Raw genomic sequence first — 15,738 nt, forward strand, 5'->3', positions numbered from 1 at the left:
TAAACAAAAGGGGGGTCGCCTATATATATACGAGAAAATAACATAAAATTTGATATTAACCGGTCAACTTGCATCACTACAGACACAGATTCGGTGCACTACCAACACAGCCAGACGGCAACACCAACACAGCCAGACGGCAACACCGACATATAGTGTCACACTGCATATAGACACGACAAAGATAGAAAAGAAAACATAAAATCCGGGTCAAATTACAAAGGTGAGCTCCCTCCAAGACTGGAATTAATAGTACATGAGCTGCTGCTGCTGCTGCTGTGAGGCACCGACGTTCTGGAAAGTACCATCGTACATTGCCTGACTCGCACCTACACCCATCCCCATGGCTGCTTGCCTGAGATGCTGAGCCTGCATCAATGCCTGGGTCGAAGCCATCTTGCTCATCGCAATAGCACGTTGATACGCCATGAGGTCGGCGGCAGCAGGGTGGCCAGGAGCAGCAGGAGGGGGCAGAGGCGCAGAGGTGGTACCAGGGGGTGTAGGTTTGTTGCCCCAGGAACACTGCAAAACAAGAGAAAAGACCGACGTGCAGCTCCAATCAGGACATCAGTCAGAAAATACTAGCGAAGAAAGGGCGGTTAAGATGAAACATCGGCAAAATCGTTAAGCAGGAAAGGAGCTGCTAACCTTGACTGGTTTACCACCCAAAATACGACCATTACCCGTCTGAATTGCAAGGGCAGTTTCGGCATGGTTGCTGTACTTGACAAAACCAAAGCCTTTGCCGTGCTGGACACGGACCTCCTCGATGGCTCCAGCACCAAGTGCATGGAAGAAACGATGAAGCACGTCTTGAGTAACCTGGTATTAAGAACATCATGAAATCATTAAGGCGGCAATTGGGACAGATGTGATAATTCATCATACATTTTGAATAAATTCATTATACCACATGCAAAGTACAACAGAGTTTATAGTCTACATGAGCCATGCAAGTGAATGACAAAGCATAAGAGAAGCATCCATAGAAGCATGCTTGAAGAGCATTACCTCGTGAGCAAGGTTCCCAACATAAACAGTTCTGTACAGTGGATTATTTTCAGGAGCATCTTCATTTGATTTCTGCTTTGCATTTTCTGGACAAGACAAATAGTAGACACCACAAATCTCAGGATAAGGATAATAATGTAAACACGTTGATGACATATGAAGAACTGCAATACTTAAGTTCCTAGCAGTCAAAGCCCAAGAACATCATGTAAACATAAAGCATCGCAACAAAAACAGATATCACATAAACCAAATAAATACAATCAAACAGCCTAGAATCACATACCCATTGAAATATTCTGGTCAAACCAGCTAATTACTGCTAAATTTAGAAAAATGCAGCTTTAAGTGGGTATGCTTTACTAATCAAACTCCAGCATCAACATGAACCAATAAAACCTTTATGAAAAGTATTGTTAACTAAAAGATTATTTGACAATGATAATAGCACATACCGAAGAACTAATGTTCTACCTAACCCATCTTTTGAAACCAACATCTTAGCAAATTAATAATCTAAATAGTAGTACAAAATACAACAGATCTATAGGATTATACCTGTGAAATTGTTATTTACATCAGCTATACTTTTCGAATCAGATGTTAGCTGGTCCTCGCCACTGTTGGCACCTTTTGTTGCCCAGTTGCAACGAATCTGCCGATTCCCAAGCCATTGACCTAGAAAGGTTAATTTTTTAATTTTGTCATCACCGGTACTTTAAAACTAAGAAGCTGGCACTCACAATGTCATTTACATAACCGTTTCAATCGTGGAAAATATCAAATGCATAGGCCTATATATAGGCAAAACAAATCGAAATCCTCACTGCACATAAAACAGGTCTGAACAAGAAAAGTTTTGAGGGCATACCATTTAAGTCATTTATGGCACTCTGTGCATCCTGCAGACCAAATAAATCAATTTCAGCAAAAACCCGGAACGGACAAAGCACAGATTAAGATGGTTGGGACTGAGAATCAGCACACCTGTTGATTCCTGAAGGAAACAAAGCCATAACCTCTTGATCTTCCCGTCTTTTGGTCCCACATTACTCGAGCATCACTAGATAACACAAATCACACCATTTTAAAATGATTCAACACTAGGCAACACAAGCACCACTGCCAATCGACAAATATTAGGTATAACAGCACCATTACAAGATTATAGTTCAGGAAAGCACAAATTCTCTAACTAAGCCCAATAGCAAAAGAAAGTAATGAATATAAGGAAGCACAAAATGCTTACGAGCAGTTGGGAGAATATGCTGAGAAGAATGCAAATAATGCAGAATCCGTGACCTCAGGGCTAAGATCACCAACAAATATATGGAAATGGTCTGTAAAATGAATAAGGATTAACATAACTGGTCAAAAGCTACCGCACAAGATGCTAGAATAGTGATTCACAAGAAACAGTAGTACTAACCTGTTGTATCCTCCCTCTGACCACTAGCATATGCCCAATTAACTCTGATAGGCTGCCCAAAACTGCAATAACGTTCTTCAGTAAGGTATAGTATTGGAAACAAGTGACAAAACTAAGTTTCAGAAGAATAGAACTAGTAGCTGCTCCTAGCTATTCTTTTTTCTTACATTTGCTTCCTGTTAAGTGTCAAAATTGCTAGGGCAGCTGATCCGCGTTCGTAGTAGTCAACAAAACCATACGAGGACTGCAGAAAAGATATAGTCAAAAGGTCAATTTTGCCATCCTCTAAACTTGAATCATATATTTGTATTCACCTTCTAAAAGCAAACATAACTGCACCCAAAAAAAGGAAAACAGAATGAAAACTACCTTCTCTTTTCTTATAAGCTTGCATCCGTCAACTGAACCAGCACTCTGGAAAACCTCCCGGAGAAGTGCCTCGGTCACTTGAACATGAATATTGCCGACATATCTAAAATTTATAGAAACTTGGCAAATCAAAAAACAGTGTAAACAGTGCTTGTAATTAAGTATTTGCCAGACAAAAATAGACGATATCCATGCAAGAGCATCAAAGTGAAACTAGGTACTCCCTCCGATCCAAAATAAGTGTCGCAGTTTTGAACTAAGGTTAGTTCAACATTAGTTCAAAACTGTGACACTTATTTTGGATCGGAGGGAGTATTAAATCTACAAGTGTGCGTGCAAAAGGAAGTAAAAGTTCAAAATGTGATATTCAATTCAAAGCATGCAAACAAAAAAATAAAGAAAAAAAACACTAATGGGACTCACACACTGCGGCATGTACTTGTATCAAAACCAGGTGGCAGATTTCCAGTAAGAATTGGCTCTATCTGCAAAAATAAAAATGTAAAAACATTGAAAGAAAGAAAAGAAAAATATATTGATAAGAAGAATGTAAGGAGAAGAAGTCAAATGTGTGCAACCTATAGAGCACAGCACACCCTATAGGATATCACCAGGAAGTTCCAATATGTTAAGTGCACATCAAAAATAAAAGACTCTACATGCTTTGCGATGAAAACCTAATCGGTCAGGAAAAAGTGTATGTGTAAATGCAAAGTATTGGAAATCGTCATGTGTAATAACAATGTAAGCATTTTACATCAGGTGCATGACAAGGCAAGTGCAAAAACTCATGATTTGAGTGAAAGAGACTTAAAAACTAACCCACGATGTCAAATCACTGGGTAAAAAATTATACAACAGAGCGGCAAGGTAAACGCGATTCCCAGCTAGATTTGGCTGAATAAAATTTAATCAATCAGCCAAAATGTCCAGAACACTATAATTTGAAGCATTAGCAGTCTTCCACCAAATAAGCATCACAAGCAAACCACTAACTAAACATCAAAGTTTGAATACTAGCACTCCAGACCAATAAGTCCTCAATCCCGTTGAGAAAGTTAACCAAACAAGCTGAAATCATCCTATTAGTTTTACAAAGTGAAACAAATGAGAAATCGTAGCACCGGACACTTACCAATTACTCGCTAATCGTTCACTACAACATATAACATATAAAAACGTCCATATGACCTGGAGACTGTTCCCTCACTTAACTGAACATCAAAATCTAAAATCGCCACGGATTTGAACACTAAGCGCCTTAAGATCACTCACTCTGCTCCTTTTACCCGAAACGAAACAGAATGAACTTGATCATTCACAGTCAGTCAGAAATACTGCTGTCCTCAGTTTCTACCTCGGCGCCGAAAGAATCCAGTCCACCCGGACTTCGGAGACACACAGAACAGCAGAATTCCGCGAACCCTCGGGCTCGATAAACAACCGCTCCATTTACCATACACCGCCGCAGACTAGAAGCGCCTCCGAAACCACCAAGACAAAGCGGAAACAGGGGACAGACCCAAATGCCTACAGCCCTCCCCGATGTTCGCACACTAAGCTCATCCAAAGTTAGCCCTATGGCATACCAAACTTCCGCGGCGCGCTGCCGTGCGGGCGGGCGCGGCGGGGGAGTGGGTGGGTGAGTGGTAACGTACGGACCTGCTGCGGCGGCGCGGCGCCGAGGAGGTGGTGGTGGTGCGGCGGCGGCGGCATCGCGTACATGGACTGCATCGCGGCCGCCTGCTGCATCATCGCCGCGGCCTGGCTCTGCTGCGGCAGCATCGCGCAGCCCGGCCCGCTGCCCGGTCCGGCGACGGTAGATTGGTGGGGTGAGAGAGGGGATGGAAGGGTCGAGAAGGTCGGGGTGGAGGAGAGAGAGAGAGAAAGAGAGATGAAGGGGAGTAAAGGGTAGAGTTTGCTTGTTTTGCTTCGTGTCTTGGGTCAGCCCCTGGATACGTGGGCCTGGAATCTCGCTCACTTGTTTTCGGTTTGGAGAGAGAATCGTCCCGGCGACCCACCGGCGACCCCTGTTTTTGTTTTCTTTTTCTTGACGCGAACTTAGGATCTTTATCCAGTGTTAATCCTGCCTAAAAAAACCAGTGTTGATCTCTACTCTTTACTTTTTACTTCCTCCGTTTCTAAATATAAGAGATTTTAATATGAACTACATACGAAGCACAATGAGTAACCTATACTCTAAAATATGTCTATATACATTTATATGTAGTCCGTATTGAAATATCTAAAAGAACTTATATTTAGAAACGGAGAGAGCATTAATTTATATATTAAAAAATACTTACTTTAAAGACATATGGTTCACTCATCCAACTTTACATACTTTCCTCCCTTCACTGCTTTTACCTAAAAATCGTCTGAATTATATCACCATCAATTATTGACTTACTTTGTAAGTACCTGTATGTTGCAATGGGTATATTTTTAAGATAGCTCCAAAAAATACAATCATACTTTACGAAAATCAGATAGCCTTCGATCTTGCAAGACCTAGCAAAAGTCTAGTTCTCCGGTGCATCGGTGTTACATTAAGTGCTTCGCATTACACAAAATTAATACACCCGCATGATCCATAACACTAGCACAACTGCATAACGGCGACAATTTGACTATCTAACTACATTCACCTCCAGTGAACCTTCTGCGTTGCTCGGAACCATGTTTCAACTGTGCTCGTGGTTGATCACTGCATTTCAATGCTAGTAAGAAACAATTGGACAATCCTAAAATATTAATGAAGCAGCGGCTAGTCCTTTGTAATTTTTTATTGTATATAATGCCTCGCCCTTTCAACATCTTATTTTTATCTGAGTCTACCATGACACCATCCTTTATAATCTGCATGCCATGAGTGCTATCATGTCTTCTTCTCGCCATGTGTTGCCAAACCTGCAAAGGATACATATTAGGTTCTCTCTCTTTCACAATGCGTGTGTTGTCTGAACCTGGTGTGTAAATACAACATTGTCATGTTTCTTGCATGTACCTACTATAGATAAGTTCATGGCAACAGATTATAAAAAGGTTGAAGAATCCACAATAGAACACAAATAGGTGCAACAACTGACGGTCGGGGAGGACTAGTTCGTCTCCTTCAATCATCTCTGAAAGAACATGCGGTGCCCCATGTTTGGTTTTGGTAATTGATGACAATCTCTATGGACTAATGGTTGCCTTGAGCTATATTTGAAGGGTTTGTCCATAGGTTTTTCTTGAAGTTCATTTGTTGGTTTCAAGGATAGTATGTGATGACCAATGTGCTGTTCAAGGAATTATCGAAAGATTGGTCATGTGAGAGGTTGATCAAGACTAAGTCAAAGAGTGGATCAAGTTGATCAACACATAAAGCGTACAGAGATGTACCAAGAGGGATCAAGTGATCCCATGGTATGGTAAGCATTGTCCATTACGCTTTGTATACTAACCCATGATCTACATGAGAGTTTTATATGGGGTTAGGTATGTTTCAATGGGTTTGCATCAAGAGGAAGATCTCATACAACCCATGGAGGATGACATTGATACGTTTCCAACGTATCTATAATTTTTTATTGTTCCATGCTATTATATTATCAATCCTGGATGTTTTATATACACTTACAAGCAATTATATATCCTTTTTGGACTAACCTATAACTTATTGCCCAGTGCCAGTTGTTATTTTTTTGCTTGTTTTTGGCGTCGCAGAGTATTAGTACCAAACGAAGTCAAATGCCACGAAACTTTTTGGAGATTTTTTTCTGGACAAAAGAGACACTAGATGCTTCATGAGAAGACCAAACGAGGGAGCATGGGCCCACAACCCACCAGGGCGCGTCCTGATGGGTGGTGGGGCCCACGAGGCTCCGTTTGAACTAGCTCTGAAATACTTTTTCCGCCGCCACAAGTTCCAGAACCACGAGATCCCATCTAGAGGCCTTTTTCGGCATTCTGCCAAAGGGGGATTCGATCACGGAGGGGGCTCTTCATCATCCTTGCTGCCCTCCGATGATGCGTGAGTAGTTTACCACTGACCTATGGGTCCATAGATAGTAGCTAGATGGCTTCTTCTCTCTTTTTGATCTTCAATACAATGTTCTCCTCGGTGTTCTTGGAGATCTATTTGATGTAATGACTTTTTGCGGTGTGTTTGTTGTGAACCGATGAATTGTGAGTTTATGATCAGATCTATCCATGAATATTATTTGAGTTTTCTCTTAACTCTTTTATGCATGATTGTTATAGCCTCATATTTGTTCTGCGATTTATTGGTTTGGTTTAGCCAACTAGATTGATTTATCTTGCCATGGGAAGATGTGCTTTGTGATGGGTTCGATCTTGCGGTGCTCAATCCAAGTGACAAAAAGGGACATGACACGCATGTATCGTTGCTATTAAGGGTAACAAGATGAGATTTATTTCATATGTGAGTTTATCTTGTCTACATCATGTCATCTTGCTTAAGGCGTTACTCCGTTCTTCCATGAACTTAATACACTAAATGCATGCTGGATAGTGGTCGATGTGTGGAGTAATAATAGTAGATGCAGAATCATTTTGGTCTACTTGTCTCGGACGTGATGCCTATATACATTATTATTGCCTTGGATATCGTCATAATTATTTGCTTTTCTGTCAATTGCCCAACAGTAATTTGTCTACCCACCGTGTGTTATTTTTATGAGAGAAGCCTCTAGTGAAAACTATGGGCCCGGGGTCTACTTTGTATCATATATTAAAACCAAAAATATCTCGCTGCAATTTTATTTTGTATTTTTGTTTGATCTATCTATTAAAAACTATATAGTCTAATCTTGCTCATAATCGTTGAGGGATTGATAAGCCCTCTACGCGTTGAGTTGCAAGTATTTGTTGTTTCTGTGTAGGTGTTGTTTACATAGTGTTGCTTGGTTCTCCTACTGGATTGATAATCTTGGTTTCATAACTGAGGGAAATACTTATCTCTACTATACCGCATCATCGTCCTCTCCTCTTCGAGGAAATCCCAACGCAGTTCACAAGTAGCAGGAAGAATTTCTGGCGCCGTTCCCGGGGAGACATCATCAACAACTATCAAGTACCTACGCATAAACCTTCATCTCCTTTCATATACGTTATTTTCCATTTGCCTCTCGTTTTCATCTCTCCCACTTTTAAAAAGTTTTTACAAAAATACAAAAATATTTTCCTTTTGCCTTTTTCTTGTTTTGATCGTTATCTTGTCTGCTTGTTTTGAAACTATCATCATGAGTGACTTTGGTATGACAGAAATGGATGACGGTAGAACTCCTAAAATTGGAATTTCCACTAATCTTCATGCTAAAACTTTTGTGTTGGGACAAGGGAATGTTATAGGAAAAAGTGCCATCCAAGAATTCTTTAATTGCATTGGAACTTTGACTTGTGATGATGCTCCTATACTTAAAAGAACCAAAACTTATGCTGAAGCTATTGCTGCACTTGTTCTTAAACTTGAGAGAAGATTTATTCGCACCCATCCGACTTTCCAAAGATTGTTTTATAAGTTGCTGATACGTCTCCAATGTATCTATAATTTTTGATTGTTTCATGTTGTTATATTATCATTCTTGGATGTTTTACAATCACTTTATATCATTTTTGGGACTAACCTATTGACATAGTGCCTAGTGCCAGTTGCTATTTTCTGCTTGTTTTTTTACATCACAGGAAATCAATACCAAACGGAGTCCAAACGCAGCAAAACTTTTTGTGGATTTTTTCTGGACCAGAAGACACCAGATGGGCCAAGAAAGTACCTAAGGGGTGCTCCAAGGGGAGCACAACCCACCAAGGCGCGCCTGGGGGCCCAGGCGCGCCCAGGTGGGTTGTGCCCACCTCGGTGGCCTCCCGCGCCGCCTCTTTGCTCTATAAATACCCCCATATTCCAGAAACCCTAGGGGGTCGACGAAAATCAATTCCAGTCGTCGCAAATTCCAGAACCACCCGATCCAATCTAGACACCATCACGGAGGGGTTCATCATCCTCATTGGTGCCCCTCCGATGATGCGTGAGTAGTTCATTGTAGACCTACAGGTCCGTAGTTAGTAGCTAGATGGCTTCCTCTCTCTCTTTTGATTCTCAATACAATGGTCTCTTGGAGATATATTTGATGTAACTCTTTTTGCGGTGTGTTTGTTGGGATCCAATGGACTTTGAGTTTATGATCAGATCTCTGTTTTTATCCATGAAAGTTATTTGAGTCTTTTGATCTCTTATATGCATAATTACTTATAGCCTCATATTTCTTCTCCGATATTTGGGTTTTGTTTGGGCAACTTGATCTATTTATCTTGCAATGGGAAGAGGTGCTTTGTGATGGGTTCGATCTTACGGTGCTTGATCCCAGTGACAGAAGGGGAACCAACACATATGTATCGTTGCTATTAAGGATAACAAGATGGGGTATATTTCTACATAAATAGATCTTGTCTACATCATGTCATCGTTCTTATTGCATTACTCCGTTTCTCCATGAACTTAATACACTAGATGCATGCTGGATAGCGGTCGATGTGTGGAGTAATAGTAGTAGATGCAGGCAGGAGTCGGTTTACTAATCTTGGACATGATGCCTATATAATGATCATTGCGTGGATATTGTCATGATTATTTGAAGTTCTATCAATTGCCCAACTGTAATTTGTTTACCCACCGTATGCTATTTTTCTCGAGAGAAGCCACTAGTGAAATCTACGGCCCCCGGGTCTCTTCTTTATTCTATTGCCTTCGCGATCTATTTTTATTTTCTTTTATTTTCATATCTATAAATCCAAAAATACAAAATACCTTGCTACAATTTATTGTTATTTATTTTATCTCGCATTACCGCGAGATCATTTTATCCAATCTACTACAATTTTACCTATCTTTTTACCCGTGAGGGATTGACAAGCCCTCTCTTACGTCGGGTTGCAAGTATTTGTTCTTTGTGTGCAGGAGCTGTTTACGTGGTGTTGCGTGGTTCTCCTACTGGTTCCATAACCTTGATCTCATCACTGAGGGAAATACCTACCATTGTTGTGCTGCATCATCCCTTCTTCTTTGGGGAAATACCGACATAGTTCAAGCAAACATCAAAAGGAATTTTTGGCGACGTTGCCGGGGAGACATCATCAACATCTACCAGGTTCCTAATCACAAATCTCATCTCCTTGCAATTTACATTATTTGCCATTTGCCTCTCGTTTTCCTCTCCCCCACTTCACAAAAATTGCCGTTTTATTCACCCTCTTTTTCGTTCGCCGTTTTCTCGTCAGATCTCTTGTTTGCTATGTTTGCTTGTGTTCCCATGTGCCTTTTATTTGCTTGCATCTTCACTTGCTAAAAATCTATCGATATGGATCCTCATCCACTTGCTAATCTTTTTAAAAGATCCAATTATGATGAACCAATCTCTAGTGAGTTAAGTGCACTAGATTATATTTATGAAGTTTTGCTTGAGATTCATGAATCTAAAAATTGTGATGAAGTGTTAAAAGAAGGAATTTATAAACTGATTCATGATAGCTCCTTGGATGAAAAGGATGATTGCAATGATGTTATTATAAATTCTATTAATGTCAATTGTGCTAATAATATTGAAAACCCCAAGCTTGGGGATGCTTGTTTTGTTATGTCGGCCACTTATTGCAATGATCATGTTTGGGGTGATGATGATTCTTATGATCTTGATAGTTTATTTAAGCCTCATGATGAATATGTTTGCAGTAATATTGAAAGTGGGTTCGGAAGAGTGTCAACTCTAGGTAAAAATAATCCCACATATTTGGAGAGTGTTCAATCTTGTGAAATTTTTGATAAAAGTGGGTTTGGAGAGGTCATGACTTTGGTTGATGTTAATCCCACTATCTTGGAAGATTATAAAACTTTTATGCATGTGGATCATGAAGAGAAAATTTTATATGATAGTTATATTTTTGAATTTGATTATGATCCCACATGTAATTATCATGAGAGAGGAAAATATTGTGGTGGAAATTTTTATGTTACTAAATTACCTCTCGTTATGTTGAGATCGTCAATGTTTTATTCTTCTACCTTGCATATGCTAGAAATTTCTTGTCTTGATAATTTGTTTGCTTATAAAATGCCTATGCATAGGAAGTATGTTAGACTTGTGTTTTTCACATGTTACATGATGCTCTCTTCGTGTTTTAATTACTATCTTTCATGTGAGCATCATTGAAATCTAATGCCCAGCTAGGGGCATAAAACGATAGCGCTCGTTGGGAGGCAACCCAACTTGTATCTTTTTGCCTTTTGGTTTTCTTGCTGTTTTCAATAAAATACCAAATTATGCCTCTGTTTATATGTGTTTTTGTGGTTTAAATTAGTGTTTGTGCCAAGCAAAGCCTTTGGGATGATTTGGGTGATAGTTTATTTGATCTTGCTGAAAAATAGAAACTTTTGCGCTCACGAAAATAATTCTCATTTTTAACAGAAGCGTGATAAAATACTAATTATTTTTGCAGAAGATTAATATACAAATTTCTCACATTGTCCTAATGTTTCAGAAATTTTGGAGTTACATAAGTATTCTAGATATTCAAATTGCTACAGATTGTTCTGTTTTTTGACAGATTCTGTTTCTTTGTGTTGTGTGCTTGTTTTGATGATTCTATGGTTTTCTTTGAAGAGTTGTTGCCATAGAAAAGTTGGAATACAGTAGATATAATGCAAAAATAAAATATGAATGGGTTTGCAACAGTACTTTATAGCAGTGATTTGCTTTCTTATACTAACGGATCTCACGAAGGTTTTGTTGAGTTTTGTGTGATTGTAGTTTTCAAGTTTTGGGTGAGATCACGATGGATGAAGGAATAAGGAGTAAGAAGAGCCTAAGCTTGGGGATGCCCATGGCATCCCAAGCTATTATCCAAAGAGAAGCAAGCAACTAAGCCTGGGGATGCCCCCGAGTGGCATCCCCTCTTTCTTCTAACAACCATCGGTATTTTACTTGGAACTATATTTTTATTCGTCACATATTATGAGTTTTGCTTGGAGCGTCTTGTATGATATGAGTCTTTTCTTGTTTTGATTTTTTATTTTAAGTCATGAATCCTTGCCGGACACACCTATTTGAGAGAGCCAAAATTATTCTATGACTTGTTAGAATTGCTCTCTATGCTTCACTTGAATCTTTATGAGCTATGGAATTGCTCTAGTGCTTCACTTATATCTTTTTGAGCACGGTGCGCTTTATTATTTTTGAAGAAATGCTCTCATGCTTCACTTAGATTTATTTGAGAGTTAGTAAAATTTTAAGAAATTCTCTCTTGCTTCACTTAAATTATTTTGAGAGAAGAAAAAAATATGCTCATGTTCTTCACTTATATTTGTTTGAGCTATCAAAAGCAACATATGAAATTAGTTCCAAAGTGATAGATATCCAAGGAGGATATAATAAAAACTTTCATGAAGATCGTTGGACAAAATAAACTTGATTCTTTGTAATAGTTTTGAGATATGATGATAAAATATGTGAGTCATGTTGATGAGTAATTATGCTTTAGTAAGAATATTGGTGTTAAGGTTTGTGATTCCCTATGCAAGCACGAAAGTCAATAGTTATGCAATGAAATTACATCCTACTTGTGGTGCATTATTCGGTGTTAGTTATGCTTAATGCTCGCTTATGAGATTTTTCGTTTCTTGGTGGGATGCTTCTCAATCTTTTGCTAGCCTTCACTTGCACTAAGTATGATCACTACTTGTGCATCCAAAAATCCTTTAGACCAGTTTTGCCACATGAGTCCACTATACCTACCTATATGCGGTATTCTTTTGCCGTTCTAAGCAAATTTGTATGTGCCATCTATAATTTTCAAAATAAACTTCTCTTTTGTGTGCTCGTACCGCTCATGAAATGGTAGGGGGTGGCTAATATATTTCCATGCTAGATGTGTTATTCTCAAGATGAGTGTTTATTCACTTGTCATTGCACGAGAGTACGGCAAATGCATTAGGGATGCCCAATCCCGAAATCAAAAATGAATTTACTTTATGTTGTCAAATAATAAATTCCTTGGAAAGTGTTGGTATGGAAGGCACCCGTGGATACGGTTAGCCATGTAAAGTGAAAGTATGCTGGAAAAAGGAATACAATTTATTTTCTGTTTGGGAACCGCCTATGATATATCTAGCATGGAAAGTATTGGGAACCACTCGATCGTTTTCGTTGACAGGAAAAGCATGCCTCCCAAAATGTTTTTATCTATCTTTTTCGCTTTGAGCTCTGGCACCTCTACAAATCCTTACTTCCCTCCGCGAAGGGCCTTTCTATTTACTTTATGCAATTTTATTTTTATTTGAGTCTCCATCTTCTCTTATAAAGCACCAACTAAGGGGCACTATGATCGTACTTGAGCATTGGGTATAGCTAATATGCGAGTGTGTTTCATGAATGGATCAATGATTGAGCATAATGGGCCAGGGATAACTTGCTTTATTGTTGATATTTTGAAAGACATGGTTGCTTGTTGATATGCTTGAGTATTAAAGTCCTCATGTCAAAACTAGACTATTGCTTTGAACCATATAAAAGTCCAAATGTCCATGCTATAAAGAAAAGAATATGTGATCAACATGTTAGGCAACATTCCACATCAAAAATTCTGTTTTTATCATTTACCTACTCGAGGACGAGCAGGAATTAAGCTTGGGGATGCTGATACGTCTCCAACGTATCTATAATTTTTGATTGTTCCATGCTGTTATATTATCATTCTTGGATGTTTTATAATCATTTTACAACCAATTTATATCATTTTTTTGGGACTAACCTATTGACATAGTGCCCAGTGCCAGTTGCTGTTTTCTGCTTGTTTTTTTACATCGCAGGAAATCAATACCAAACGGAGTCCAAACGCAGCGAAATTTTTTGTGGATTTTTTCGGGACCAGAAGACACCAGATGGGCCAAGAAAGTACCCGAGGGGTGCTCCGAGGGGGGCACAACCCACCAGGGCATGCCTGGGGGCCCAGGCGCGCCCAGGTGGGTTGTGCCCACCTCAATGGCCTCCCGCACCGCCTCTTTTCTCTATAAATACCCCAATATTCCAGAAACCCTAGGGGTCGACGAAAATCAATTCCAGCCGCCGCAAGTTCCAGAACCACCAGATACAATCTAGACACCATCACGGAGGGGTTCATCATCCTCATTGGTGCCTCTCCGATGATGCGTGAGTAGTTCATTGTAGACCTACGGGTCCGTAGTTAGTAGCTAGATGGCTTCCCCTCTCTCTTTTGATTCTCAATACAATGGTCTCTTGGAGATCTATTTGATGTAACTCTTTTTGTGGTGTGTTTGTTGGGATCCGATGAACTTTGAGTTTATGATCAGATCTATGTTTTTATCCATGAAAGTTATTTGAGTCTTTTGATTTCTTATATGCATGATTACTTATAGCCTTGTATTTCTTCTCCGATATTTGGGTTTTGTTTGGCCAACTTGATCTATTTATCTTGCAATGGGAAGATGTGCTTTGTGATGGGTTCGATCTTATGGTGCTTGATCCCAGTGACAGAAGGGGAACCGACACGTATGTATCGTTGCTATTAAGGATAACAAGATGGGGTCTATTTCTACATAAATAGATCTTGTCTACATCATGTCATCGTTCTTATTGCATTACTCTGTTTCTCCATGAACTTAATACACTAGATGCATGCTGGATAACGGTTGATGTTCGGAGTAATAGCAGTAGATGCAGGCAGGAGTCAGTTTACTAATCTTGGACGTGATGCCTATATAATGATCATTGCCTGGATATCGTCATGATTATTTGAAGTTCTATCGATTGCCCAACAGTAATTTGTTTACCCACCGTATGCTATTTTTCTCGAGAGAAGCCAATAGTGAAATCTACGGCCCCGCGTCTCTTCTTTATTATATTTGCCTTCGCGATCTATTTTTATTTGCTTTTATTTTCAAATCTATTAATCCAAAAATCCAAAAATACCTTGCTGCAATTTATTTTTATTTAATTATCTCGCGTTCCCGCGAGATCTATTTATCCAATCTACTATAATTTTACCTATCTTTTTACCCGTGAGGGATTGACAACCCCTCTCTTACGTCGGGTTGCAAGTATTTGTTCTTTGTGTGCAGGAGCTGTTTACGTGGTGTTGCGTGGTTCTCCTACTGGTTCGATAACCTTGGTCTCATCACTGAGGGAAATACCACCGTTGTTGTGCTGCATCATCCCTTTCTCTTTGGGGAAATACCGACGTAGTTCTAGCAAACATCAATTGCCTGTTATAAAAAACCCTAGAGCAAAAAAGAAAGCTACTCTTGTCCTCATGAATGAATTTGATCACATGGTGCGGGAAGCTAGGGAGATCTTTGATTTTTATGGTATGAACCGTGAAAAACCAGTGATAGATGAGATCCTTTATAATAGTGATTACTTATTGAGGCATTTGCTTCGCAACGACCGCATATTTAATGAGAATATTAAAAAGGAAGTCCCTCCTTTCAATATGTCCAAATTTTTTTCAATAATGTTAAGCAATAATACTCTTGGATTGTAGCCGGTAATCAAGGGGGTTTGTAGATGGACAACTTGCTAATGCTAAGATTTCTATGGATGAAGTGTTTTTCATTACTTTCGAAAAGCCGCCCGATGAAAACATATCTTTGGAAAAGAAAGAGGACAATACTTCAAACTTTGCATTATACTAAGCTAGGGGCATAAAACAATAGCGCTAGTTGGGAGGCAACCCAATAGTTATCTTTTATTTATTTTTTTGTTTTCCTTGTTGTTTTTCAATAAATACACAATTATGCTACTGTTATGATTGTGTTTTAGTTTTTTAATTAGTGTTTGTGCCAAGCATAGACTTTGGGATGATTTGGGTGATAGTTGCTTTGATTCTGTACATTAACAGAAACTTTTGCGTCTAGTAGG

The 15,738-nt window shown here is 39.2% G+C and overlaps 1 protein-coding gene across 1 annotated transcript; it reads right to left on the reverse strand.

Moving 5' to 3' along the window:
- Positions 1-4,754, reverse strand: LOC123052097 (oligouridylate-binding protein 1). Its single transcript, XM_044475181.1, has 12 exons — positions 4,472-4,754; positions 3,233-3,294; positions 2,810-2,912; positions 2,608-2,684; positions 2,441-2,502; positions 2,261-2,351; positions 1,999-2,074; positions 1,883-1,913; positions 1,570-1,689; positions 1,012-1,097; positions 649-822; positions 1-522 (listed from the first exon to the last, which is right to left on the reverse strand). The coding sequence occupies exons 1-12, from the start codon at positions 4,592-4,594 to the stop codon at positions 247-249; spliced, it is 1,281 nt and encodes a 426-aa protein (XP_044331116.1). The 5' UTR covers positions 4,595-4,754; the 3' UTR covers positions 1-246.
- Positions 4,755-15,738: the final 10,984 nt, after the last annotated feature.

The sequence above is a fragment of the Triticum aestivum genome, chromosome 2D (assembly GCF_018294505.1).
Source record: "Triticum aestivum cultivar Chinese Spring chromosome 2D, IWGSC CS RefSeq v2.1, whole genome shotgun sequence".
Lineage (NCBI taxonomy): Eukaryota > Viridiplantae > Streptophyta > Magnoliopsida > Poales > Poaceae > Triticum > Triticum aestivum.

Coding starts and splice junctions, on each gene's coding strand:
- LOC123052097 (XM_044475181.1), bottom strand. CDS start 4,594: ATGCTGCCGCAGCAGAGCCAGGCCGCGGCGATGATGCAGCAGGCGGCC. Junction 3,295..4,471: donor GCGCCGCGCCGCCGCAGCAG/GTCCGTACGTTA, acceptor TTATTTTTGCAG/ATAGAGCCAATTCTTACTGG. Junction 823..1,011: donor TTGGGAACCTTGCTCACGAG/GTAATGCTCTTC, acceptor TCTTAATACCAG/GTTACTCAAGACGTGCTTCA.